At 41.5% G+C, this 22,924-nt stretch overlaps 1 protein-coding gene across 5 annotated transcripts in view; it reads left to right on the forward strand.

The window, feature by feature from the left end:
- Positions 1–22,924, forward strand: part of lypd6 (LY6/PLAUR domain containing 6) — a 259,919-nt gene that overhangs the window by 233,233 nt on the left and 3,762 nt on the right. For all 5 annotated transcript variants that reach the window (XM_073026208.1, XM_073026237.1, XM_073026228.1 and 2 more), the window contains exons 3-4: positions 18,638–18,736; positions 21,922–22,052. In XM_073026208.1, the coding sequence (XP_072882309.1) occupies positions 18,638–18,736; positions 21,922–22,052 (230 nt within the window). The remainder of the gene's footprint in view (positions 1–18,637; positions 18,737–21,921; positions 22,053–22,924) is intronic.

The raw sequence follows: 22,924 nt of genomic DNA on the forward strand, positions 1-22,924 counted from the left end.
CCTCCAACCTGATGGCATGAACATTGATTGCTCCTGGTTTTAAAAAAGTTATTCCCAATCCCCTTCCTGTATTCTTTATTCTGACCTTTTACCTCTTCCCACTTACTTATTACTTCCCTTTGAGTCCCCTCCTTCCCTTTCTCCTATGGTCCACTCTCCTCTCCTATCAGACTCCGTCTCCAGCCCTTTCCCTTTCCCACCTGGCTTCGCCTATCATCTTCCAGTTAGATGTTCTCGTGTTCCCTATTACAACTCTATTGGTTTTGGACATCAGACTGGTGATGATTATTTATGGAAAAGTGCTTTAGTATCCTGCCCTGGGAACGTGATTCTAATTTCATGAGTGACCAGTTATAGAGAGGTTTCAGTTGTTCAGTGCCTGTTTTCCTTTGTATGTTATTTATTCTTGAGGGACTGTACGTCTGAAAACAGAATCCAGGGAGCTCATTAATCTCTGAAAAAGAGTCAGAGCTTCTGACACAGCTGCACTGACTGTGTGAAGTATTGCCATCTGCTTTGAAGTCCTGATGGAGAAAATTCCATAGCATCTCCGAGGAGCTGCAGCATTCCCCTATGACATATCAGACGTGGGATCAGCTAACATAATCAAACAGGCTGCATTCACACAGAATGCCCAAGCTTAGTTGTACTGAATATTACCACCTCCTCTCTGCATCCACCTTCTGATTTTTATTTTCCCGTATTAGGGAGTAATTGCCTCTCAGTTGTTTAAGCTATATGGCAGGGGACAAAGGGACATTTAAGACTCAAGAATGAGCCCAGATTCAAGAGCTTATATGACAATAGTTAATATTACCTGCATAATTACAGTTGGATTAGTGATTCCATGTAAAGTCTGCATAATTGATCAAGCCAGTCTCTGATTTGCTGGCAAGTTCTCAAGGCTAGTGTTGTATTGGTTGTGAGTAGTGATGATTACGTGCAACAAAGTTGAAACAGTGATTCTTCCCACCCTAGAGAGGCTGGTGCAGGAATGTCACTTCAGACTGAGCTGACTTTTGGTCTCCCATTCTAATTGACGATATACAAGATCAAAGAAGCGTTTGCTGAGAGAACTGGAACAAATCTAAAATGTCATTGGTTATTTCTTTTTTGGAGTACTTTAATTGTAGTTATCATGCTCTCTGTGGATATGGTGTGGTCTAACTTTGCTCATCAAGAATCTTTCCATCTCTGGCACTACACTGTACCATTCCTTTCAGCAACACCAAGTTTGGAAGATCAAGTTCTCCCTACGTGGGGCACATAAATGGCAGATGTGAGCTTAGTTATGCTATCTGCCAATAATAAATCAGTTTCTGTAGCTGCCATATAAGGGCAGGATTATACTGGCCATCATGGCACTCTGCCCAGGGGAAATTAGATTTCTACTGCATGAATTAAACGTACATTACTGAAGTATATTGATGTTGTACTCTGCTCCTGAAATTGTTCAAGATTGTACTTGAATGTAAGGAGAACAAAATAATTGTTACTCTGGATCCAATGCAGCAAAATAAAACTCAAAAGATAGAGAACACAATAATAAAAAACAATGCATAATAAACATAACTACAGAAGACAGCTTGTAGAAATATATAGATTGTGTGTCCATGAAGTGATACTAGGCTGTACGTAAGATGACTGACAGGAAATAATACAGTAGTGCTGGAGGTGTTGATCGGATTTGCTGCTTGGGGGAATGAACTGTTTTTGAGTCCGGTGGTCCTGGCGTGGATGCTATGTAGCCTCCTCCCTGATGGGAGTGGGACAAACAGTCCATGAGCAGGGTGTGTGGAATCCTTCATGATGTTACTGGCCCTTTTCCAGCACCTTTCTGTGTCGCTGGTGGCTGGTAGTCTGGTGCCAGTCATGTGTTGGGCAGTTTTGACAACCCATTGTAGAGCCCTCCTGTTCACCACAGTGCAGTTTCTGTACCAGCTTGGTACAGCTACAGATGCAGCTTGTCAGGATGCTCGCTACTACGCATCCGTAGAATGATGTGAGTATAGATGTGCAAATCCCAGCTCTCTTCAGCCTCTCAAAGTAGAGGGGTTGCTGAGCTTTCTTGACTGTGTAGGATGTGTTCTGGGACCGTGTGATGCGCAGTCCCAGGAGTTTGAAACTGCATGCAGTTTCCACTGCTGTGTTGCCGATGTGAAGGGGGGGAGTGACTGGGGATGTGATCCATTAATGCCAAATGGAACTGGAATTTGGAATAATGAGCAACTGTATTGCACATTTAGTGCTGGCAATTAAAACAAGCTCCTCTCCTACTGCTTTCAAGATGTTATATTAGAGGACAGAAATTGATACAGCACATGTAAAGTTTGAAAATTCTATTAAATATAAAAAAAATTATTCCCCCCCAATTGGGAGAAACTTTATTGTTGCCATTCATGAGCGATGGAGTAGTGTATAATACCATCGGTATTAATGAAGATTCAATCTCACTTTGGATTTAAATGCAAAGTATTAATTGCTCCAGAGAGAGAATCAATTTAGCATAATCAGAATCAGAATCAGACTTTAATCGCCAAGTACTTATGCACATACAAGGAATTTACTTCCGGCAGATGTTGTCTCTCTGCTCATAACAATAATAATGATAAATATAAATGTAAATATAGATTATACATACAGGTAGTGCAATCCAAGTAATAGCCGACAGTTAACCGGCAGTTAACTGTTCAGCAAAGTAACCGCAGTAGGGAAACAACTTCTCCAGTGCCTATTAGTCTTAGTCTGGAGGGATCTGAAGCGCCTACCAGACGGAAGCAGATCAAACAGTCCGTGCGCAGGATGGGAGAAGTCCTTTATGATGTTTCCCGCCCTCTTCTTCAACCTGGAAGAGTACAGGTCCACAATAGAGGGCAGGGAGGCTCCAATGATGCGCTCGGCAGTCCTCACTGTGCACTGTAGTCTGGTTCTATCCTGCTTGGTGGCAGCTCCAAACCACACAATGATGGAGGTGCACAGGACAGACTCAATAACTGCAGTGTAGAACTGCAGCAGCAATTCCTGAGGCAGACCATATTTCCTCAAGAGCTGCAGGAAATACATCCGCTGCTGGGCCTTCTTCAGGATGGAGCTGATGTTCTGCTCCCACTTCAGATCCTGAGAGATGGTGGTTCCCAGGAACCTGAAGTTCCTTTAGTTTATATCACTAAAGGTGAATTCCATCCTGAATATTAATTATTTGGAATTGTTTTACTTGCATAGTTTATATTAATGTTGTTAAACAAGTTTAAAAAAAATATATTCAGCATTTCAGTTACTTTGAGTGTGACTAGAACTCGTCTTGAAATGCAATTCAACAGTGTGTAAGGGATGTGATTTCTCCCTACCCCCCAGCACAATGCATATCTTGAATAATGCAGTCACTGTCTTCAGAAAGTATTTTGTTGAAATTACTTGGGGAAATCAGTACATATAATTCTTTTCTGTCCTTTAGAACATGGTACAGAAGCAATGTCATCTATTCTCAGAGCCAAATGCACTCTTGAGTACACTTTTGAGACTGATCAGATAGATTATACTGTTCCATTCACAGCATGGATGGGTTGCCGAGTACAGCAGCTTCTATTGCTTATTCCAGATCGGGCTGGAATGTGCAGGAGTTTCAGAGATTATGGATACCTGCTTTGTCACAGTACACACTATAATATCATGACACTTTCCAGGCATCACGTTAAAAAATAAACTTATGACCCATGTGCGATTCTGCCAAGAAAAAGACAAATACTGGGAAGGTTGTTCATTTTTTTGTAATTCAAATTTTTATTATTATTTATTCTTATTTTACAAAGCAGCGCTGCATATAGAGCAGATACAGTACAGTATATTTACACAGCATCACATGATTTGGCAGTGTTCCATTGTTCCTCCATTATGGTGTAAAGTTTTTGATTTGTTGGGGAATTGGTCGGGTTCCACACCGCCCTTGTGCCCACGGCTTTGTCTCTTGGGTGATAGGACAATGATACCTAATGTAAACAATGACAGATTTACTATTTTAAAGGTGGGTCTCATCACAGCTGTAAGAATTATATTGCAAAACTGGAAAAAAAACAGATGTCCCACTGTGAGGGAATGGACTGAGGAAATGGTTAAGATTTTATCATATGAACACATGTTGGGAAGAGTTAACTGAGGGAAGAGTGCAAGATGTGTGGGATCAATTTAGGTGTTCATTTCTGATAGACGCCAATAGGTAGAGACTGGTGCAGTTAGTGTGCTATGTTGGTGCTCGAGGGCATGGTGACACTGCCAACTGTCCCCAGGACAATCCTTAGACTGGGTCATTGACACAAAACAATGCATTTCACGGTTTGTTGCAAAGTCCATGTGACAAGTAAAATAAATCTTCTTTAACCGTTCATTCTTTCAGTTATTTGGTTTGAATAGGGCCTTTGAAAGAGGACGTCCTGCTTATCTGAGCCCATCTTTCAGATTGAAAGTAAAATGGATGTCTCCAGCCAAATGGGTGAACTGCGAGTAATGATGGTTCCTTTCTCCACCTTGCTAAAGTCTGTTTAAAAACTGGGTGAGGGGTGAGGCTAAAGAATTGACCATACCATCTATCAATCTCACTGCTTTAAAAAGACGTGAATTATAAGATAACTAGATTCAGTACTTCCTCATTGTGAGTCAATAGTCAGTAGCAATCAGTGCTGACATCTCCTCACTGACAGTGAACACCAGCACACTCTTCCACTCTCTACACACTCTTCCACTCTCTACACAGACCATGTGGCCAAGTACAGCTCAGGCACCATCCATAAATTCACCAATGACACCACTGCTGTTGGCAGAATTTCAGGTGGCGATGAAGCGTACAGGAATGAGAGAGGTCAACTGGATGAGTGGTATCACAACAACAACCTACTCCAAATGTTCTCCACCTTTTTTATGCCCTGGACCAATATTATTAAGTAAGGGGTCTGTGGACCCCAGGTTGGGAACCCCTGCTCTACTCCATGTCAGCAGTATCATTAAGGCAGTGATTGTGATTTTTCAGGAAAGGGACGTCAGGAAAACTCACCAGTCCTTATTGAGGGGTTAGTGTTGGAAAGGGTAAGCAGCTTCAATCTCCTGGGTGTCAGCATCTTGGAGGATCTGTCCTGGACCTAACCTATGGATGCAATGCTATAGTTGATTAGGAGTTTGAAGAGATTTGGTATGTTACCAATGATTCTAGCAAGTTTCTACAGATAGATAGATAGATACTTTATTCATCCCCATGGGGAAATTCAACATTTTTTCCAATGTCCCATACACTTATTGTAGCAAAACTAATTACATACAATACTTAACTCAGTAAAAATATGATATGCATCTAAAATCAGCCTCTCAAAAAGCATTAATAATAGCTTTTAAAAAGTTCTTAAGTAGTTTACTTAAATACATTGAGTCCTAGCCCCGGCACTTTAACATATCTTACTCCTGGCGGTTGAATTGTAAAGCCGAATGGCATTGGGGAGTATTGATCTCTTCATCCTGTCTGAGGAGCATTGCATCGATAGCAACCTGTCGCTGAAACTGCTTCTCTGTCTCTGGATGGTGCTATGTAGAGGATGTTCAGGGTTTTCCATAATTGACCGTAGCCTATTCAGCGCCCTTCGCTCTGCTACCGATGTTATACTCTCCAGTACTTTGCCCACGACAGAGCCCGCCTTCCTTACCAGCTTATTAAGACGTGAGGCGTCCCTCTTCTTAATGCTGCCTCCCCAACACGCCACCACAAAGAAGAGGGCGCTCTCCACAACTGACCTATAGAACATCTTCAGCATCTCACTACAAACATTGAATGACGCCAACCTTCTTAGGAAGTACAGTCGACTCTGTGCCTTCCTGCACAAGGCATCTGTGTTGGCAGTCCAGTCTAGCTTCTTGTCTAACTGTACTCCCAGATACTTGTAGATGTAGGGTGGAGACCATTTTGATTGGTTGCATCACAGCCTAGTATGGAGGTTCTATTCCACAAGATTGCAGGAAACTGTAGAGCAGGGGTAGGCAAAACATAACTAGATGTATTTAAATGGATAATTCCCATATTTCAAGATTTTTATGGCATTTATCTGGCCCACCGTCCGCTCATTAATACTCGATCCGGCCCACAGAAGCAAAAAGGTTGCCAAACCCTGCAGTACAGGGTTATGGACTCAGCCAGTTCCGTTATGGGCATAACACTCGCTACTATCGAGGGCATCTCCAAAAGGTAGTGCCTCAAGAAGATGGCATTCATCACCAAGGATCCTTACCATCCAGGACCTGCCTGCCCTCTTCTCATTATTTCCATCAGGGAGGAAGCCTGAAGACCCACACTTAATGATTCAGGAACAACTTCTTCCTCTCTGCCATCTGATTTCTGAATGGTCCATGAACACTACCTCATTATTTTTTGTGCACTTCTTATTTTGTAATTTGCAATATTACCTCCTTGCACTGTACAACTGCTACTGAACAGTAACTTTCACGTCATATGAGATGGTGATAATAAAACTCTCTGATTCAAAGATCATCACACTTCTTCGATAAGACTTAAATTCACTTTCTCGAATCTGTGTGTATTGTGATGTTCTACAAACTTGGCTTCCTGCCTCTAACTCCTTTCCTAATTGTGGTACCATAAGTGTCTTCCTCGCTCTTGGTCTCCAGGAGTCATGAGTCCTCCTGTCATTCAGAGGCAGGAATATTTGCTGATGTGGTAGAGAGGACAAAAGTGACCAATGTACAATAGTAGGAATTAAAAGCCTCTTGAACTTGCTCCACCATTTATTAAAATCATCACTTGTCTGTCATAACCTTCAGCACTGGTTTCCTGTTTACCTACAATGACTTTATGCTTCCTTGCTTAACAGAAGTTTATCTATGTATTTCTACCTCAAAAATAATCAGTCACTATTTCCACTGTTTGGAAGACTCTTGTATGATGAATCAAGAGAAAGGTCTTGCCTCATCTCTTAAAGTAGGATTTCCCAACATTTTTTATACCATAGACCATGACCTGAGAGGGTCTATAGACCCCAGGTTAGGAGCCCCTGTCTTAAAATGTTCCACGCTCTTCATTATTTTTAAATAATGACTTCTAGTTCTAGATTTCCCATAAGAGAAAACATCTCCTCTACATCCACCAAGTTAAGAAACCTCAGAATCTTAAATATTGTTAACAAGTTCCTTCTCACTCCTGTAAACTCCAGAAAATATGTAACAGTTTGTTAACTTGAATTTTACAAACCACCCATTTTCATTTTTATCAGGGGTGTTGACGTTTAAATGAACAAAGGCTAACATGAAATATTCTCTTGATAAGTGACCCTTTTTCTCTCACACTTTGTGGATTGTCGTGAGCCTGACATCATAAGATTTTGTGTGTAATATAAGATATGGAGTGGGTCTTAACTTTTGTAATGGAATTTACAACTATAACGAATGGATATTGCAGAATAGTTTATTCAGGCTTTGATAAGTACATGAGAAAGTGTTATGGGGAGCAACAGATGCCCTTGCGTATTTAATCAATTTTCCTGGATCTATATCCATTCAGTGCAGCCTACTTTGTGCCAATGATGCTCTTCCCTTGCATTGTACAGTGAATTGCAAACTCTAGTTGATCTGTGCTCTCTTCTAAGTTATATAGACATTTATAATCTCATGAGAAAGGAACCCTTTACTGAAATTAGAACTTCCAAACCTTGATGCAGTCTAGATAAGCAGGCAGAAGAATGAGTAATGAGAAAGTCTTCTGAAATATAAAGACCTCATTTGGAGTTGGTGCACTAATATCCGATCTTCAGTACAAGAAAAGTCTTGAAAGCCTTATGCTATTGACATTTTAAAAAAAAATTGACCCTTTTGTCTTATTTCAAGGAAGTGAGTGCAGGAAACCAGGCAGGTTTAATGTGGATTTTTCTCCATGTTTGTCTATACAACCTTCATTAACCTGAATGGTTGAAATTGAAAATGTTAGTCTGGAAAGAAATGACCAGGGTTTCAGTGCCAACCCAATTTCACATCTTCCACCTCTCTACTTGGCTTGATCCACTCTCATCCTTCACCTCCCCTGCTGCATCAGTAGACAAATAACCTCAGAGCCCTGTCTCTACTTCCCCCACTCCTCTTGTACTCCTTTCTGAAGCCTCTCCATTTCATCAGAGTCAAAGAGCAATACTGCATAAGTAGAGGCTGTTCAGCTCAAGTCCATGTTGTCCTCTGTGCCCACTCGTCTAGTCCCAATTTCTTGCTTTTGGCCTATATCCCTCTGAGCCCAACCTCTCCATTTACCTATCCAAGTGCTTCTTAAATGATACTATTGTACCCACCTCAGCCACTTCTGCTGGCAACTCATTTCATTAACTCACTACTGTGTATTTGGTAAAAGTTGTCCCTTGGACCCCATGTAATTTTCCCCCTCTCATATTAAATCTATACTCCCAAGTTTTGGTGTTCCCTACCCAAAGTAAAAGACTGTTAGCATCCACTTTACCTATGCCTCTCATAATTTTAAACACTTCTATAAGATTGTCTCCCTTTCTTCTACATTCCAAGGAAGAAAGACTTGGGCAGCCTGTCCCTATAGATGAGGTCCTCCACTCCTGGTAGCATCTTTGTATATCTTTACACACTTTACAATTAATAATGACTTTCCTAAAACAGGGTGACCAAAACTGTACACAGTGCCTCAAGTGTGTAAGTCAACAATGATTTTACAGCTGCAACATATTATCCCAACTCCTATACTCAGTGCCAAAATGAAGGTCAGCATGCTGAATGACTTTCATCACCCTGTATTGCTGCTTTTGTTGGGGTGTAGTCTGGCAATACAGAATATAATAAATTTTAATTTCAACAGCAACTAGTCTTCAGATCTGAATATAGATTGTAAATTGGATTTAAAATGCAGCTCAGGAGAATGCTCTTCCTGGAGCTGCACTTTGAGGTTAATTGCAGACCAGGAAACACCTAATTGACTTGAGATGTCTGCATATGCATGAATGCAGCTCAGACAGCAATGATTATCACTCATTTTGGGTGTGTGTTGGTGTGAAGATCAAGGTATTTGAAAATTATATGTAACTCAAAAGCATTATGAATGCACTGTAACTATAAACATTGTCTTGCTGTTACCTTTGATCTTTAGCATATAAAAATGTGAAGAAATGTAGGGACTCCAATGATGCCTACTTGTGCTGAATAAAGAGTTCTATATCCACCAGCTTCAGTGTCTCTCTGGTGACTTTGTTCTCAGTCACAACACTTTCAACAAACTAAGTTTGACTTTCCAAAATATACTGATATTCTAGGATTTTGACCTGAAACGCTGACAATTCATTCTCCTAGCAGTTGCTGGTCAACCACTGAGTTCTTCCAGATCATTTGTTGCTCCAGATTCCAGCAGCTGCAGTCTCTTGTATCAACCATTGCTCCTTTAGCTCAATGTCATACCATTCTGTGTCTTCAGAAAGAGCTTGTATGTTAGGGTACAAGATCCACTCTTGCAGCAATGGTATCTAGGTGCTCAGATGGCATCAGATCCCTTGTTAATCCTGTAAGAATGGAGACACTGTATTCTTTCTCACCCCACCTTTTTGAAATAAATCGATCTTGGAGCATTAATATTACGAATTTTCTTTTGGAATATAATTTAGCAAGGGCATTGAAGAGCATAGCACCAGAACAGGTCTTTCAATCCATCATGTCTATGTTGACCACGGTACCAATCCAACTCGTTCTATTTTCCTGCACATAGTACGGACATGCTTGTGTGCCTCTCTTAAATATTGCCATCAAGTCTGCTACTATATCCAAGCTGTAAGCATTACGTGGATACAGTGCAATGCTGGGACTTTGTAAGGTGATAGTCATACCACATATGGAGTTCTGTGAGCAGCTTGGTGCCCCTAATCTATGAGAGGATGTGCTGGTATTGGAGAGGGTCCAGTGATTGAATGTGTTGACATGGCAGCTACATTTGATGGCTCTGGACCTGTACTCAATACATTTTAGAATAGAGGTTCCCAACTGGGGACCCATGGACTCTTTGGGTAATGGTAGGGGTCAATGACATAAGAGAGATTGGAACTGGCTCAGAAGAATGAGGGGACATCTCATTGAACCTTACTGAATTTTGAAAGGCCTCAGAATAGAATGGTGTCCCTTTTGGACAGATGAAGCAAAATTTCATTAGCCAGAGGCTAGTCTCTGGAATTCAATGCTGCAGACCAGGCGTTCCCAACTTTTTTAAAATTCCATAGACCCCCACTATTAAACAAGGGGTCCAAGGACCCCAGCTTGACAGACAGTTGTGGAAGCTAAGTCATTGGGTATATTTAAAGTGGTGGTTTGCAGGTTCTTGATTCATCAGGGCATCAAAGATTACAGGGAGAAGGCTGGAGATTGGGGTTGAGGAGGAAGGTAAATTGGCCACGATCAAATGGAGGAGCATTCAATGGGCTGAATGGCCTAATTCTGCTCCCATGTCTTCTGGTCTTAATGTTGATCTGAAATGATATGTTTCATCTGAAATGTCATTGAAGAGTTATAATTTTTAAGAATGATTTTTCTTAATGTTTTGCAAAGCTTTTTTGGGGCCAATTATGTGCCTAGGAATTCTTGAGAATGTGGAATGACACAACTTTCTGTGGGGGTTGGTGATCACATTGTAGTGTGCTGTGCCTGTTAGAGTTATCTTCACAATCTGCACCAACATTCCCTCTGATCACCCAGCCTGATGGGCAGTTCAACAGGCAGAGTTCCTCATTAGGGATTTCTGCTGATTCTGTCCTTGAGTGCAGAATGTATACACAAAGGAAGTCATGGGTATCAGGTGTATTAAACTGTCAATATGCGCCAGGCCCAATAAATGCTTTGATCAGTGGCTGCAGTTGCAGAATTCCCTGGCAGATGTTTCCTGTGGATTCAAGCACAGGTGGACAGGCTTTGTACTCGCAAAGGCCTTTCCCCTCTGCTGGTGGCTGGGCAAGGAAGGTGGGTGGGGGGGGGGGGGAGGTTTAAAATTATTAGCCAAAGAATGAGAAGGGAAGTTCTATGAAATTTCTCTGTAGAGTTAATATTGTTAGTGGAGATAGATGACTCCTTTCAAAGGGCAGTTCTCTAAGAATTGAGGAAAAATTAATCTGTGAGGCTATAAGGAAACAGCTGTAGTATGGTATTAAATTGGTTACTTTATTCAAATAAGCTGTCCATTGGCCTGATGAGCTAAATAGAATCTTCTGTCTATAAAAAAAATAGACTGGTCTTTGTATTGTGTATTCCCTATTCCTTTCAGAACTGTCTGGACTATGTATGTCATTGAATATTGAACAGTACAGCACAGAAACAGGCCCTTCAGCCCACAATCAATATGACATCCCATCATTTCTGCCTGCACATAGTCCATTCATCTCCATTCTCTGTACATTCGTGTATCTGACAGCCTCTTCAACCGCATCGTTTTGCCTCCCTTTATGGATTTATTGAGTATGCCCACAAGAGAATGAACCTCAGCATTGTATCCGGTGACACCTTGCTGCTTACGATCTTCCGTCTCCCGCGACGCATCAGGCGGCGGCACCGGCCTTGAATCTGCCTGCCTCCAGATCCTCGAAAATCCGGCACCCTGAAGGCGTGCTAATCTTCCAGGCTGCATCCTTGGCATATTGAAAAGCAGCTGGTCGTGAGGCCCCGAGAGTGGTCCTACTTCCACAAAGAACTGAAGTCAGCGTGTAACTCCAGGTCTTCAAAAGAACCTTGACAGGTGAAAGAAAGAGATATCAAGGATAGAAATGGAGCTGCTTCTGAAGATGCAAGAAGAAGGAGTCGCCATTAGGCACCATCATCCTCCAAGCTCCACCTCCTGCCCACTTACTCCCACAAGGTGTGTTCAGCACTTTGAAAACCACCAAATAATATTATGGTAATATTGTCTAAGGGGCATATATTGACTAAGGCATTGAAGATCACCCTCCTCTTTGTCAACATAGTGATCTTCACATCACCTTGAGAAAGCCAGTGAGGCTTCAGCTGAATGGGCCATCTGACATTACAGCACTCCTGTACTGTGAATGCAGCAAATCCTGCAAAAAGTAGTAGATATGGCCCAGTCCATCATGGGTAAAACCCTCCCCACCAAGGCGCACGTCTACACGAGATGTTGTTGCAGGAAAACAACATCCATCATCTGGGACCCCCACCACCCAGGTCATGTTTTCTTCTCACTGCTGCCATCAGGAAGAAGGTCCAGGAGCCTCAGGACTTGCGTCACCAGGTTCAGGAACAGTTATTACTCCTCAACCATCGGGCTCTTGAACAAAAGGGAATAACTTAACTCAACTTAACTGCTGCATCAATGAAATCTTCCCACAACCAATGGACTGACTTTCAAGGACTCTTCATCTGATGTTCTTGATACTTATTGCTTGTTTGTTTATTTTTTTTTCTTTGTATTTGTGTAGTTTGTTGTCTTATGCACTCTGGTTGAATGCCCGAGTTGGGCAGTCTTTCATTGATTCTGTTATGGTTATTATTCTATAAACTGAGTATGCACAAGGGTTGTATATGGTGACATGTATGTACTTCAAAAAGAAATTTATTTTGAACTTTTTCCTTCATCTGTCACTGTGCTCAGCTTTCTGAAGTGGAATGGTTCCATGATATTTGACTTGGAGGTAAGACTGTTGCTGTGGATAATGTGTTTGTGATCATCACTCTGTGACAGGCAGGTCTTGAATATTCAGCAGTTCTTCCATTCTCAGATGTCATGTCAAATCAGCTAGTCACAGCAATGCCAAAATGACAGCTCTTACTTACACTAGCTTGATAGGCAACTAATTTTATGTGCCAGAATAGAATATTTGGCATATTTCCTGACGAATGCTCTTTCTTGATGTCACTGAGGATGTCAGCCAATCTCCTTGATCTCTCCTATCTCATCCAAATGACAATTCTGCATGTGGCTGTTTGAACATAGTGTTAGAAATCCAAATGACTGGGGGGCATCACTAAGCTGATCCAGTGTATGGTGAAGCCTCACTGACTCTACACTCCAACCCCCCCCCCCCCCCCACCCCCATTCTCCACAGTCTGAGATACTGACCTGAACTCTACTCCTCCATCTCTGTGGGATTTGGATAAATACATTCAATTGAGCCCACGGTCTCTCAGTACAGTCGCAAGTGAGCTTGTTTACCATTGAAATTGACAGAAGCAGTGATATCATGCATAAAAGCTGCCGTCTGCTGTTGGAGTCAAGTGATTAATGGAGTTGGTGTAAACCCACCATGAATTGTTACTCTTCAGTTGAGTAAATCACACTATTACAGATGGGATGTCAGAGCAAAACAAATAACCATTAACCATGGCATTGCATGGGACAATAGCAAACAAATAAACAGTATTCAGATTAATCATTTGAAGAAAACCCAATGTCACGTTGCGTGGTTTGGATTGATTTCAACACCACCTTTCAGTGAGGCTGAGGGATGCTTCCTGTTCACTTTGTGATCGTGATGTCTATTAAATATTACTTGGCTTATTAATTTAGTGAATTTTGTTTCTGACTGTCACTCAGACTTGGGGCTTATGGCATGACTTTGTTAAACACAGTGTCACAAGGTGAGTGATTGATGTGAATGAGATGGTGCATTTGAATTACTTTGTGTAAAGTTCGCTACCATGCAGATTGCTCACAGTGCAATACAAGTCTGGTATTTCCACAAGACAATAGAGTACTTTCAAATCTTAACAAAATAATTGTAATCAGCACTAGATATTTTAGTGTACCTCTGTGCTGATGTGGTGCCAATAACAGGCACTAACAGAGTGCATATACTTTGGATACAGTAATGCCTGTGGGTGTAATAGGTTCCAGGACTATATATTTTAAACATGATGAATTGATTTCTCCCTTAACACTGCCTTGTTCTGTTTATGGAGCTTTGAATTGGCCTCCAATTACAGCATCTTCCCCAACAAGAGCTTGTTCCTCTTTGGACACTTAAGGCTATGTTTGTCATGTTAACTTCTGAAACTGAAGGAGACTATTTGTCCCATTAATGCTCTACTAGCTCTTTCCATCAGCCCCATATCCCTGCTTGTTTCTCTGTAACTTGTCTTTGCTCGTTTATCCTTCAACAACCCTCAGTTCTTCTGCACCTACCACCACCAGGGGTAGTGTACTGTAGGCAATTAACACTTCAAGGAATGGTTGGGTTGAGTTGTTCTTTGATCTTGGCAATTTACTTGTGAACGTTTGTTACCATGAGAGGAGGCATCATCAGTGGGCTGTAATGTGTGTACGTAAATTGCCAAGATCGGAGAACAACTCAAACCAACAATCAACCACCCAAGCTACACAATTATTTCCACTTCAAGAAATTCCCTCTAGAAACCGAAATGCACTGCTTCTTTGGCTGTTTCTTTCCCCTCGGAACTCCAGCTGATTGTTGGAAGAAATCTTCCTTTCATAAAGCCATATTAACTCTACTCAGTTGTTTTGCTGTTACCTTCTAAAACTGGATTCTAATGTTTTACCATTAAAAGTTGCTGGGCCGACTATTTCACTTCTTGTCTCCCCCTTTCTTTACTAATGACTATATATTTTTATACCTCATCATAAGGCCCCAGTTTTGACTGGACTAGTTTCACTCTTGAAAAAACAACCGTCCTGAGGAAGGGTCTTGGCCTGAAACAATGACGGTTTATTCATTTCCGTAGATACTGCCTGACCTGATGAGTTCCTCCAGCATTATCTATGTGTACGTGTTGCTTAAATTAATTTATTCTGCAAAAGGTTCTCCCTGCAGTTTTTGAGTGAAAGCTTTTTCATGTTTTGACTGTATCCTTGTAAAATTCTCAACATCTTGGAGTCACCAAGCACCATTCAAATAAACCTTAGGCAGCCATTTGACATCAGAATTAAGACCATTCAAAGAAGAACACATCTTTAGTGAGTGATTTACAAAGATCTTTGTGAACTGGATTTTTTACATTAAAGATTTAATACCAGGATTAGAGTGCCTGAATTATGGGGTAAGGTTGGCTGGGCTAGTTCATTATTCCTTAGAACTTAGGAAAAGTAAGGCAACATTATAGAAATGTTTGCAGTTATGAGAGGCATATCTATCTATTTATTTATCTATTTATTGAGATACAGTGAAGAATAGGCCCTTTCTTTAGAGTGGCACAATGGTGCAGCTGATGGAGCTGTTTCTGCCCAACTCCAGGGGCCTGTGTTCAGACCTGACCTCCCATGCAGTTTGTGTGGCATTTTCCCCACCCTCTCTATGAATATATGATTTCCTCTTGGTGCTCCAGTTTCTGAATGCTTGTGTTAGTGGGATGAGTGGCACTGTAAATATCTCCTGGTGTGTGGGTGAGTGCTAGAATTTAGGAGAATTTGAGAATAAAATTATGATTACTGTAGTTAGATACTTGACAGGTTGGTTTGGCCCTTGTGGGCCGAAGGGACCATTTCTGTGCTTTGTGACAGGCTCTCGTTTGTTTTCTCCTGACTATTTCTGTATGGGAGTCTCCCATCTCGTCTCAGTTTCTTGGCTTCATTCGGTCCACAGTCCTTCTGGGCTGTGTGCCCTTCATTGTTCAAATTCTTACTCGCCTAGCTCAGAAGGAGCCCTATGTTACACAGATAATTCAGGTGCCATCTAAATGTTGGGTAAATACTGGCCTTTTGTCCAAAAACAAGGAAGTTCTAATGCACAATGGTTAGATTCTAGGGCTAGGTTTGTCGTTTTAAGTGTTGTACTTGTAGTCACAACTACTCTGAAAAAATGTACAAGAAGTATTATACATAAATTGCGTTATGCTGCCGGCATTTAGAGCAGCGATGAAAGTCCTTCATCTCTGGCAGTGTTCAGGGCTTCCTTCATCGTGCCAGTAGCTTCCTCTCAGTTTTCACTTCTGTCAGTCATGCAACTCCTGGGTGGAGACTCCAGGAATGCCGTCACACTGGGATGTAGAAGGATTCTTCATTGTTTCTGTGACAATTTTTTTTTGTTAGACCTGAACCTGGAGCCTGGTGGACTATTTTCAGTCCGGCCTCTACCCTTTGATTTGCCTGGCATGAGTGACCCTATCAAGAGCCAAAACATAAGGTCCTGGCTCCAGCCAGCATACCTGTCTGGGTTGTTGAGGCACACAAGCATGCCTCTGAACCACGATAAAGTCAAGGTTTGTACAAACGTCCAAAGCAAAAAAAAAGGCAAAACAAGCAATTTTTGAGCCAACTTAGTAAACATTTGCTTTCTTGGATAAATTGGTGTCAGAATGGCTTATTCAACAGATCCTGTTTATAGCTGCTCATTTTGACGTCTTCCCTCTTCCATTTCAGTCCTGAAGAAGGACCCCAGCCGAAACATCGACTATCTATTCATTTCTATAGGTGCAGCCTGACCTGCTGAGCACCTCCAGCATTTTGTGCATGTAGCTGTGGATTTTCAGCATCTGCAGACTTCGCTGTGTTTGTCATTGGAATGTGATTGTAGTATTGGGATTTAACATGCTTATGTACTACCCCGATAGTTTGCTGCATCGGCATTTCAAAGCAGCCACTTACCTGGATTAGTGGTCATTCTCAGTTTGACCACAGAAGTTATTTACCACGATTATTTCCAAAAATTCTGCATCAGAAAAAAAATGTCAGATTACGTTTTGAGAGAAATAAAATATTTGGCAAAGTCAATACACCCCACACCCAAAAGAAAATTCAATGCTGGAAGGGCTATTTGCCTGAAATATGAATACTTCCAAAATGCTCTGATGTTCAGGATGCAGTGCTAAAAATATTAGCAGCCGAGTGAATAAGCATCTGTATCCTGAAATAATTCCTTTTCAAAGGAGCCTTAATTTATCTTGCCCCATGGAAAATTGTTAATAATAACTGCAGGAAATAAATAAGTAACCTTGAAAGATGATCGGGTCTTTTCCTTCAGCATCCTGTCTTGAGATCATCTTTAAGTGCAGTACTCAAGATAGATTTTATGTTCTCCTATTTGCTTTGAAATGCTCTAATGTTATGTTTCTATGCTGACCGAGTGATTTACTATCAACTTTCATCTGTCAGTTTCTCAAGCTGAAACACCTTGGTCATTATAACGGTGAAGCTATAAAAATGCATTTTGTAGTTGTCTCAAATGCTTTTTTAAAAAAAACACTTGACTTCAAAGAAGCACCCTGTTAATCATTCCATTAGAACTTCAGACATCAAATTTAGTCACAGCAATTTAACACTTATAACCAAAAGTTCAGTTTCCTTGTGCTGGCAGTAGGTGATATTATTAATTTTATTGGAACATTATCTAGGCTGCGTTTAGAAGTGTGTGGATGGTTAACACTGTTAAACTACAGTCTGCCTGCAATGAATGGGGAAAGGGTTGGCCTTGCCTTGCCAATGTAGTTTTAATTGAATCTTTGCAGTCTGCTGAATCTGTATTGTCACACAACAACTTTATTTGCCATGGATGTTGCCATGGTCTGGAGGGCCTGAGTTAAAAGGATAAATTAACTAGGTTAGGACTTAATTCCTTGGAATGTAGAAGATTGAGGGGAGATTTGACAGAAGTATACAAAATTATAAGGGATATAGGGTAAATGCAGGGTTTTTTCCCCCACTGCTGTTGGGTGGGTTCCCACCTCTCCCCTCCTCTCCCCCCCAACTCCCCTTTCCCTCCCCTTTTCCCTCCCCTCCCAAAGAATTCAGTGGCACTTCTCACCATTGTGTAATATTGAAATCTGCAATTCAAAGTCAATCTGCAATTGACATTCAGAGTCTTTTCCCAGGGCGGGAATGTCAGTAACTGGAGGACATGCATTTAACTGGAGAGGGAAAGATGAAAGGAGCTGTGGAGGGCATGTTTTAGGTATGGGGGTGGTGGTGGAAGCAGATACCAAACATAGTGGCATTTAAGAGTGGCACTCGACATGCTCGAGTGTGCATGGTGTCAGGATATGATTCTGGGTGGAGAAAATCAGAATTAGATTTGTTGTCACTGATGTACTATTCAATATACGTTGAAATTTGTTTTGTTGCAACAGTACATTGGAAGACTTTAAAATTATTTAAGTTACAAAAATCAATAGTTCAGAAGAGGAATAACGAGGTAGTGTCTGTGAGCCATTCCGAAAGCTGGCAGAGGGGAAGAAGTCGTTCCTGAAATGCTGAGGGAGAGTTTCAGGCTCCTGTCCCTCATCTCCAATAGTAGTAATGAGAAGGTTAGCATGCTCTAGATGGTGACAGTCCGTAATGATGGAAACTACCTTCTTGAGGCACCGGTGTTGAAGACGTGGGGAGGGTTGTGGTTTAACTAGGCTTTGTTTTCAGTGCAGATGTCAGCTATTGGACCTGTTCTGAAGCTGTACTGTCCTTGGTTCTGTGACCATTCCCATTTTGAAAAATTCCAGCTATGTTCTCATTTCTTTACAAAAATGATGCTATTTGAATTCAAAATTCAGAAGTCAAAGCATCTGAAGTAGCACTGACTGCTAGGTGCACATTTCCAATGTACAGTTATGTTCTCCCACCTGTAATTCATACATAAATTACCAAATTGCTTATAATTCATACATAAATTGCCAAATGTTGGGACCAGAGCTTTCTATCCAAATGTTTATTCTTTTTCAGCGACACCCTATCCTGGTGGGTTCAAATGTTTTACATGCGAAAACGCAGCAGATAATTATGAGTGCAACCGTTGGGCACCAGACATCTACTGTCCACGAGGTACGTCCAAATCGAATGGCAGTGCTATCGTTAAGCACACTAATGTGACACACCAGAAAATATTTCAATATTCCCATTCACATGCTAGGCACTTTCTATAATACAGTCCATTCCAATAATGACAATTTTGTAAAACTAGAATCTACAGTACTGTGCAAAAGCCTTGGGGGGGAGGGGGGGGGAGGTTGCTGTGTCTTCCCGCTCCCTACCCTCTCCCTTCCCCTATTCCCAACCACGATTCCTCTCTCCCTGCCCCCTTCCCACTCTCATTCCACAATAGAGACCCGTATCAGAATCAGGTTTATCATCACTTGTATATAACGAAACAATTTTTATGTGGTAGCAGAACAGTGCAATGCATAAGATTACTGTAGCACTCTGTGAAAGTCTTAGGCATCCTAGCTAAATAGAGGTGCCCAACACTTTTCTACAGTACTGTATATAAAAAAAATTATTATCATAATCATTATTATGTGCCGTGTTGTATGATGAAGGCGATTATGGTCTGTCCATGACCATGATTATTCTTGGCAATTTTCCTCTACAGAAGTGGTTTGTCATTGCCTTCTTCTGGGCAGTGACTTTACAAGATGGGTGACCCCAGCAAATATCAATTCTCTTCAGAGATTTGCATGAGGACTTGTGATGTGCACCAGCTGCTCCCATGGCTTCACGTGACCCTGAGTGGTGGGAGGGGGGGGAGTGGCGGTGCTAAGTAGGTGCTACACCTTGCCCAAAGGTGACCTGCAAGAAAGGAGCACCTTACACCTCCTTTTGGTGGAGACGTATCTCCACCCGGCCCCCTGGTCATAACCTAACCTATGCCTCTTACAGCACCTGGTGGGCTCCCATATTTGCAGTGTCAGATTGTTCTCCCCATAATATGGATCCATCAGCATTGAGTGTTATTTGTCAAGCCTGGCACATTGCCCGTTGTGAAGGGAAGGAAACTTTTCATTCCTCTGGAATGCCACAGAAGATGATTTTTTAATTAATCCAACCTGTGGCTTGCATTTCAGTAGCTGAGAAATTGTGGTGTTTTGATACTTGTTATGTGGTATTGCTAAATTTCACAGCTGGCCATGAGGAATATAAGTAATTGCTGAAATCATCGTGTTCTTTTCATAGTTCAAGTTGTAACGTAAAATATGGTATTCCAGTTAAAAGTGAGACCTGAAGAATATCTAAAACGAGTTCGTCTTGAGCACTTCTAAACTATCCCCATCTAATTCAATTAGAGAACTGTTTGCTAGATCACTGGTGCTAAGTAGGCAAGGATAAATTGAAAGGTCTAGATAGAGTGGATGTGGAGAGAATGTGTCCAATAGAAGGATGTCTAGGACCAGAGGACATGGCCTCAATGTTGAAGCATATTCATTTGGAACAGAGATGAGGTGAAATTCCTATTGCCAGTGGGTAGTGAATCTGTGGAGTTCATTGCCACAGATGGGGTGAGAGAAGACCAAGTCATTGGGTATATTTAAAGTGGAGTTTGATAAGTACTCAATTAGCAAAGGCGTCAAGGGTTATGAGGAGAAAGCAGGAGAATGGGATTGAGGGGGAAAATATCAGCCATGATAGAATGGTGGAGCTGATTCGATGGACTGGATGGCCTAATTCTGCTCCTGTGTCTTTGGTCCAATAGGTACAAGAGTACTGACTGTTAGGGTTCAAGTCAGTTTGTTAACATTGTGGACATTTTGTAAATCACATAGAAACCTCTCACATTGATTGTGAGGTATGGCTGATCTCTGCCATGAAGCAAGTAAGGACACCAAGGGCTCAATCTCCAGGGAAGAAGAAATCAGCCAAGCTTCCTTCTCGTGATTGCTATTCAGTGGGATCTCATGAAAAGAGAAGATCAAGAGTGGTTGAGATTTTATTTACCCAACTTAGATATTACACGGAAGGAACTTGAGCCAGGGCTTGTTACTCTGGTGTAATCCACCCATCACCTCCTATTCCAGTTTTCCTTTGTATTGTGTGTGCAGTCAATCCAATAGATCCAAGCTCAAGAACAGGAAAGCCTGCTCTAAGAATGCAGTCAAATGTGGCATTTGAACCTGAGCAGCAGACACAAAATGCTGGAGGAAGTCAGCAGACCAGGCAGCATCTCTGGAAAAGAGTAAATGGTTGACGTTTCGGGCCGACACCCTTCATCAGGACCCTTGGCCTGAAAAGTCAACTGTCTACTCTTTTCCATGGATGCTGCCTGGCCTGCACTGAATTCCTCTGTGTCTGCTGCCTGGATTTCCAGAACCTGCAGGTTTTCTCTGTGTTACTTTTTTAAAATTTATTTCATTTCTTTCACTCTTGCAACAGGCACCATTTAGCAGAAAATGACATTTTGAGACTTAGCAGATGAATAATTTAAAACCTGGCACATGGGATGCTCAAAAAGAACAGTAGAATTAAAACAAAACTTCCCAAAGTTGCCCTCTGCTAGTTTTCCAAATATCATACTGGGTCTGAAGGCAAGTGATTGCTGATGCTTGTTTGCCATTACATTGTTAACAATTCCATTATAGTTGCATTTTACCAGGATAGGGGGAAGGCAAGTAAAAAAAAATAGCTTTTTAGTCATAATTCTTAACATCTCACGTTAGTTCCTGCCTCTTTTTTTTTAATGTGCATTGACTTTGAGGTAGTGATTGAGTTGTACAAGACTTCTCCCAGAGGCATTGACTTTCCCTTTGTTATCTTGCCCAATGGAAAGACCTGTGCCAGGAGCACTCATGGTCCCCAGGAGCAAGAAAGGGACAGCAGAAATCACACATTGACTGCTCAGTGTTCAGGGTGCACCAACATAGCTCACAATACAGCTTGACAAACAATAACTGATTGCTGCTCTGGCAGTTACATTTCTCAGCTGCTTCCCAAATGTAAAAAATCCGGTATCTGACACCTAGTTGCTACAAACACTTCAGAATGAAATGACTGTGATGCGAGTTTGCAGATGGTTTTCTTACATGATGCTATCTCTATCATTTTTAATTAATGATCATCTAAACAAGTTACATGATTAAAACAAGGCTTTTGTGTCAAACATCTATACAGTAAAATTAACGTTCAGCGTTGCTGCTTCCATTGTTTGTATAATGGTCATTAAATATTACAAGTGTGTCGAATATTGCCCACAAAGGCAAGCCTCTTTTGTAACTAGCTTGTTATTCCTTTCTTTCTAGAAACACAGTACTGCTACACAAGGCACAAGATGAATGCAAATGGTGGCAGTGAATTGGTTACAAAGCGGTGTGCGTCACTGAAGGATTGTTTATTTGTGGGGTGTACACAACCTGATACTGAAGGATACAAGGTGAATAAGTGCTATTTGTATTCCTTTTAAAGACAGCTCCCCTCAGGTTTGATGTTCTGTGATTTTATGGATGCAATAAATTCTCGTTCTTCAAAGATTTGGGAAATGAGGCTGACTCGAATGTTGAACAGTTTGAGAAGAGACCTGGGCGATCCACCCCCTGAAACCTGATTCATTCAGTAGGATCATGGCCCAAGTGCTTGTGACCTCCGTTCCACCTTCCATCAACACACACAAACCTTCGTCCTCTTGTTCAGCAGAATCTCCCTGTCTAATTATTATTCAGTAACTTTATTCCTGCCTTCCTTCTGAGCAAGAAAATTCATGACCCTCTGAGAGAAAAAGACTTTGCCTCATCTGTTTAAATGGGCGACCCTATATTTTGACAAATGCGGGAGCCATGTTGTTAGACGAAGAGTGAATGTATGGAGTTCAGTCATCAGGTGCATTGGTAATTCCAAGGCTTTAACCCCTTATTTTTAAACAGTGACCCTAATTTTAGATTTTCCCGTGAGTGGAAACATTATGGTATAAGAGTTACACAACATAAACGGGCCCTTTGGTCTAATACATCATTGCCAACCAAGAGGCCTCTCGCGTCCTTTTTAAATTCCTCCTCCCCCCCCCCCCCCACACTCCAACCCCGCACCTTATACCTATGCTGTCTAGTATTAGATTCCCCTATCTCTGGGGAAAAGATAGTAACTATCCACCTTTTGAGTTCAGAGTTCAAGGTACATTTATTAACAAAGTGTACAACTCTGAGATTTGTCTTCCCTAGATAGCCACAAAACAGAAAACCAGGGAAGCTGTTCAAAAGAGAAACATTAACCCTGCCCATGCACAAAAGCAATTGCGCAAATGGCAACAAG

This window comes from Hemitrygon akajei, chromosome 2 (genome assembly GCF_048418815.1).
Source record: "Hemitrygon akajei chromosome 2, sHemAka1.3, whole genome shotgun sequence".
Lineage (NCBI taxonomy): Eukaryota > Metazoa > Chordata > Chondrichthyes > Myliobatiformes > Dasyatidae > Hemitrygon > Hemitrygon akajei.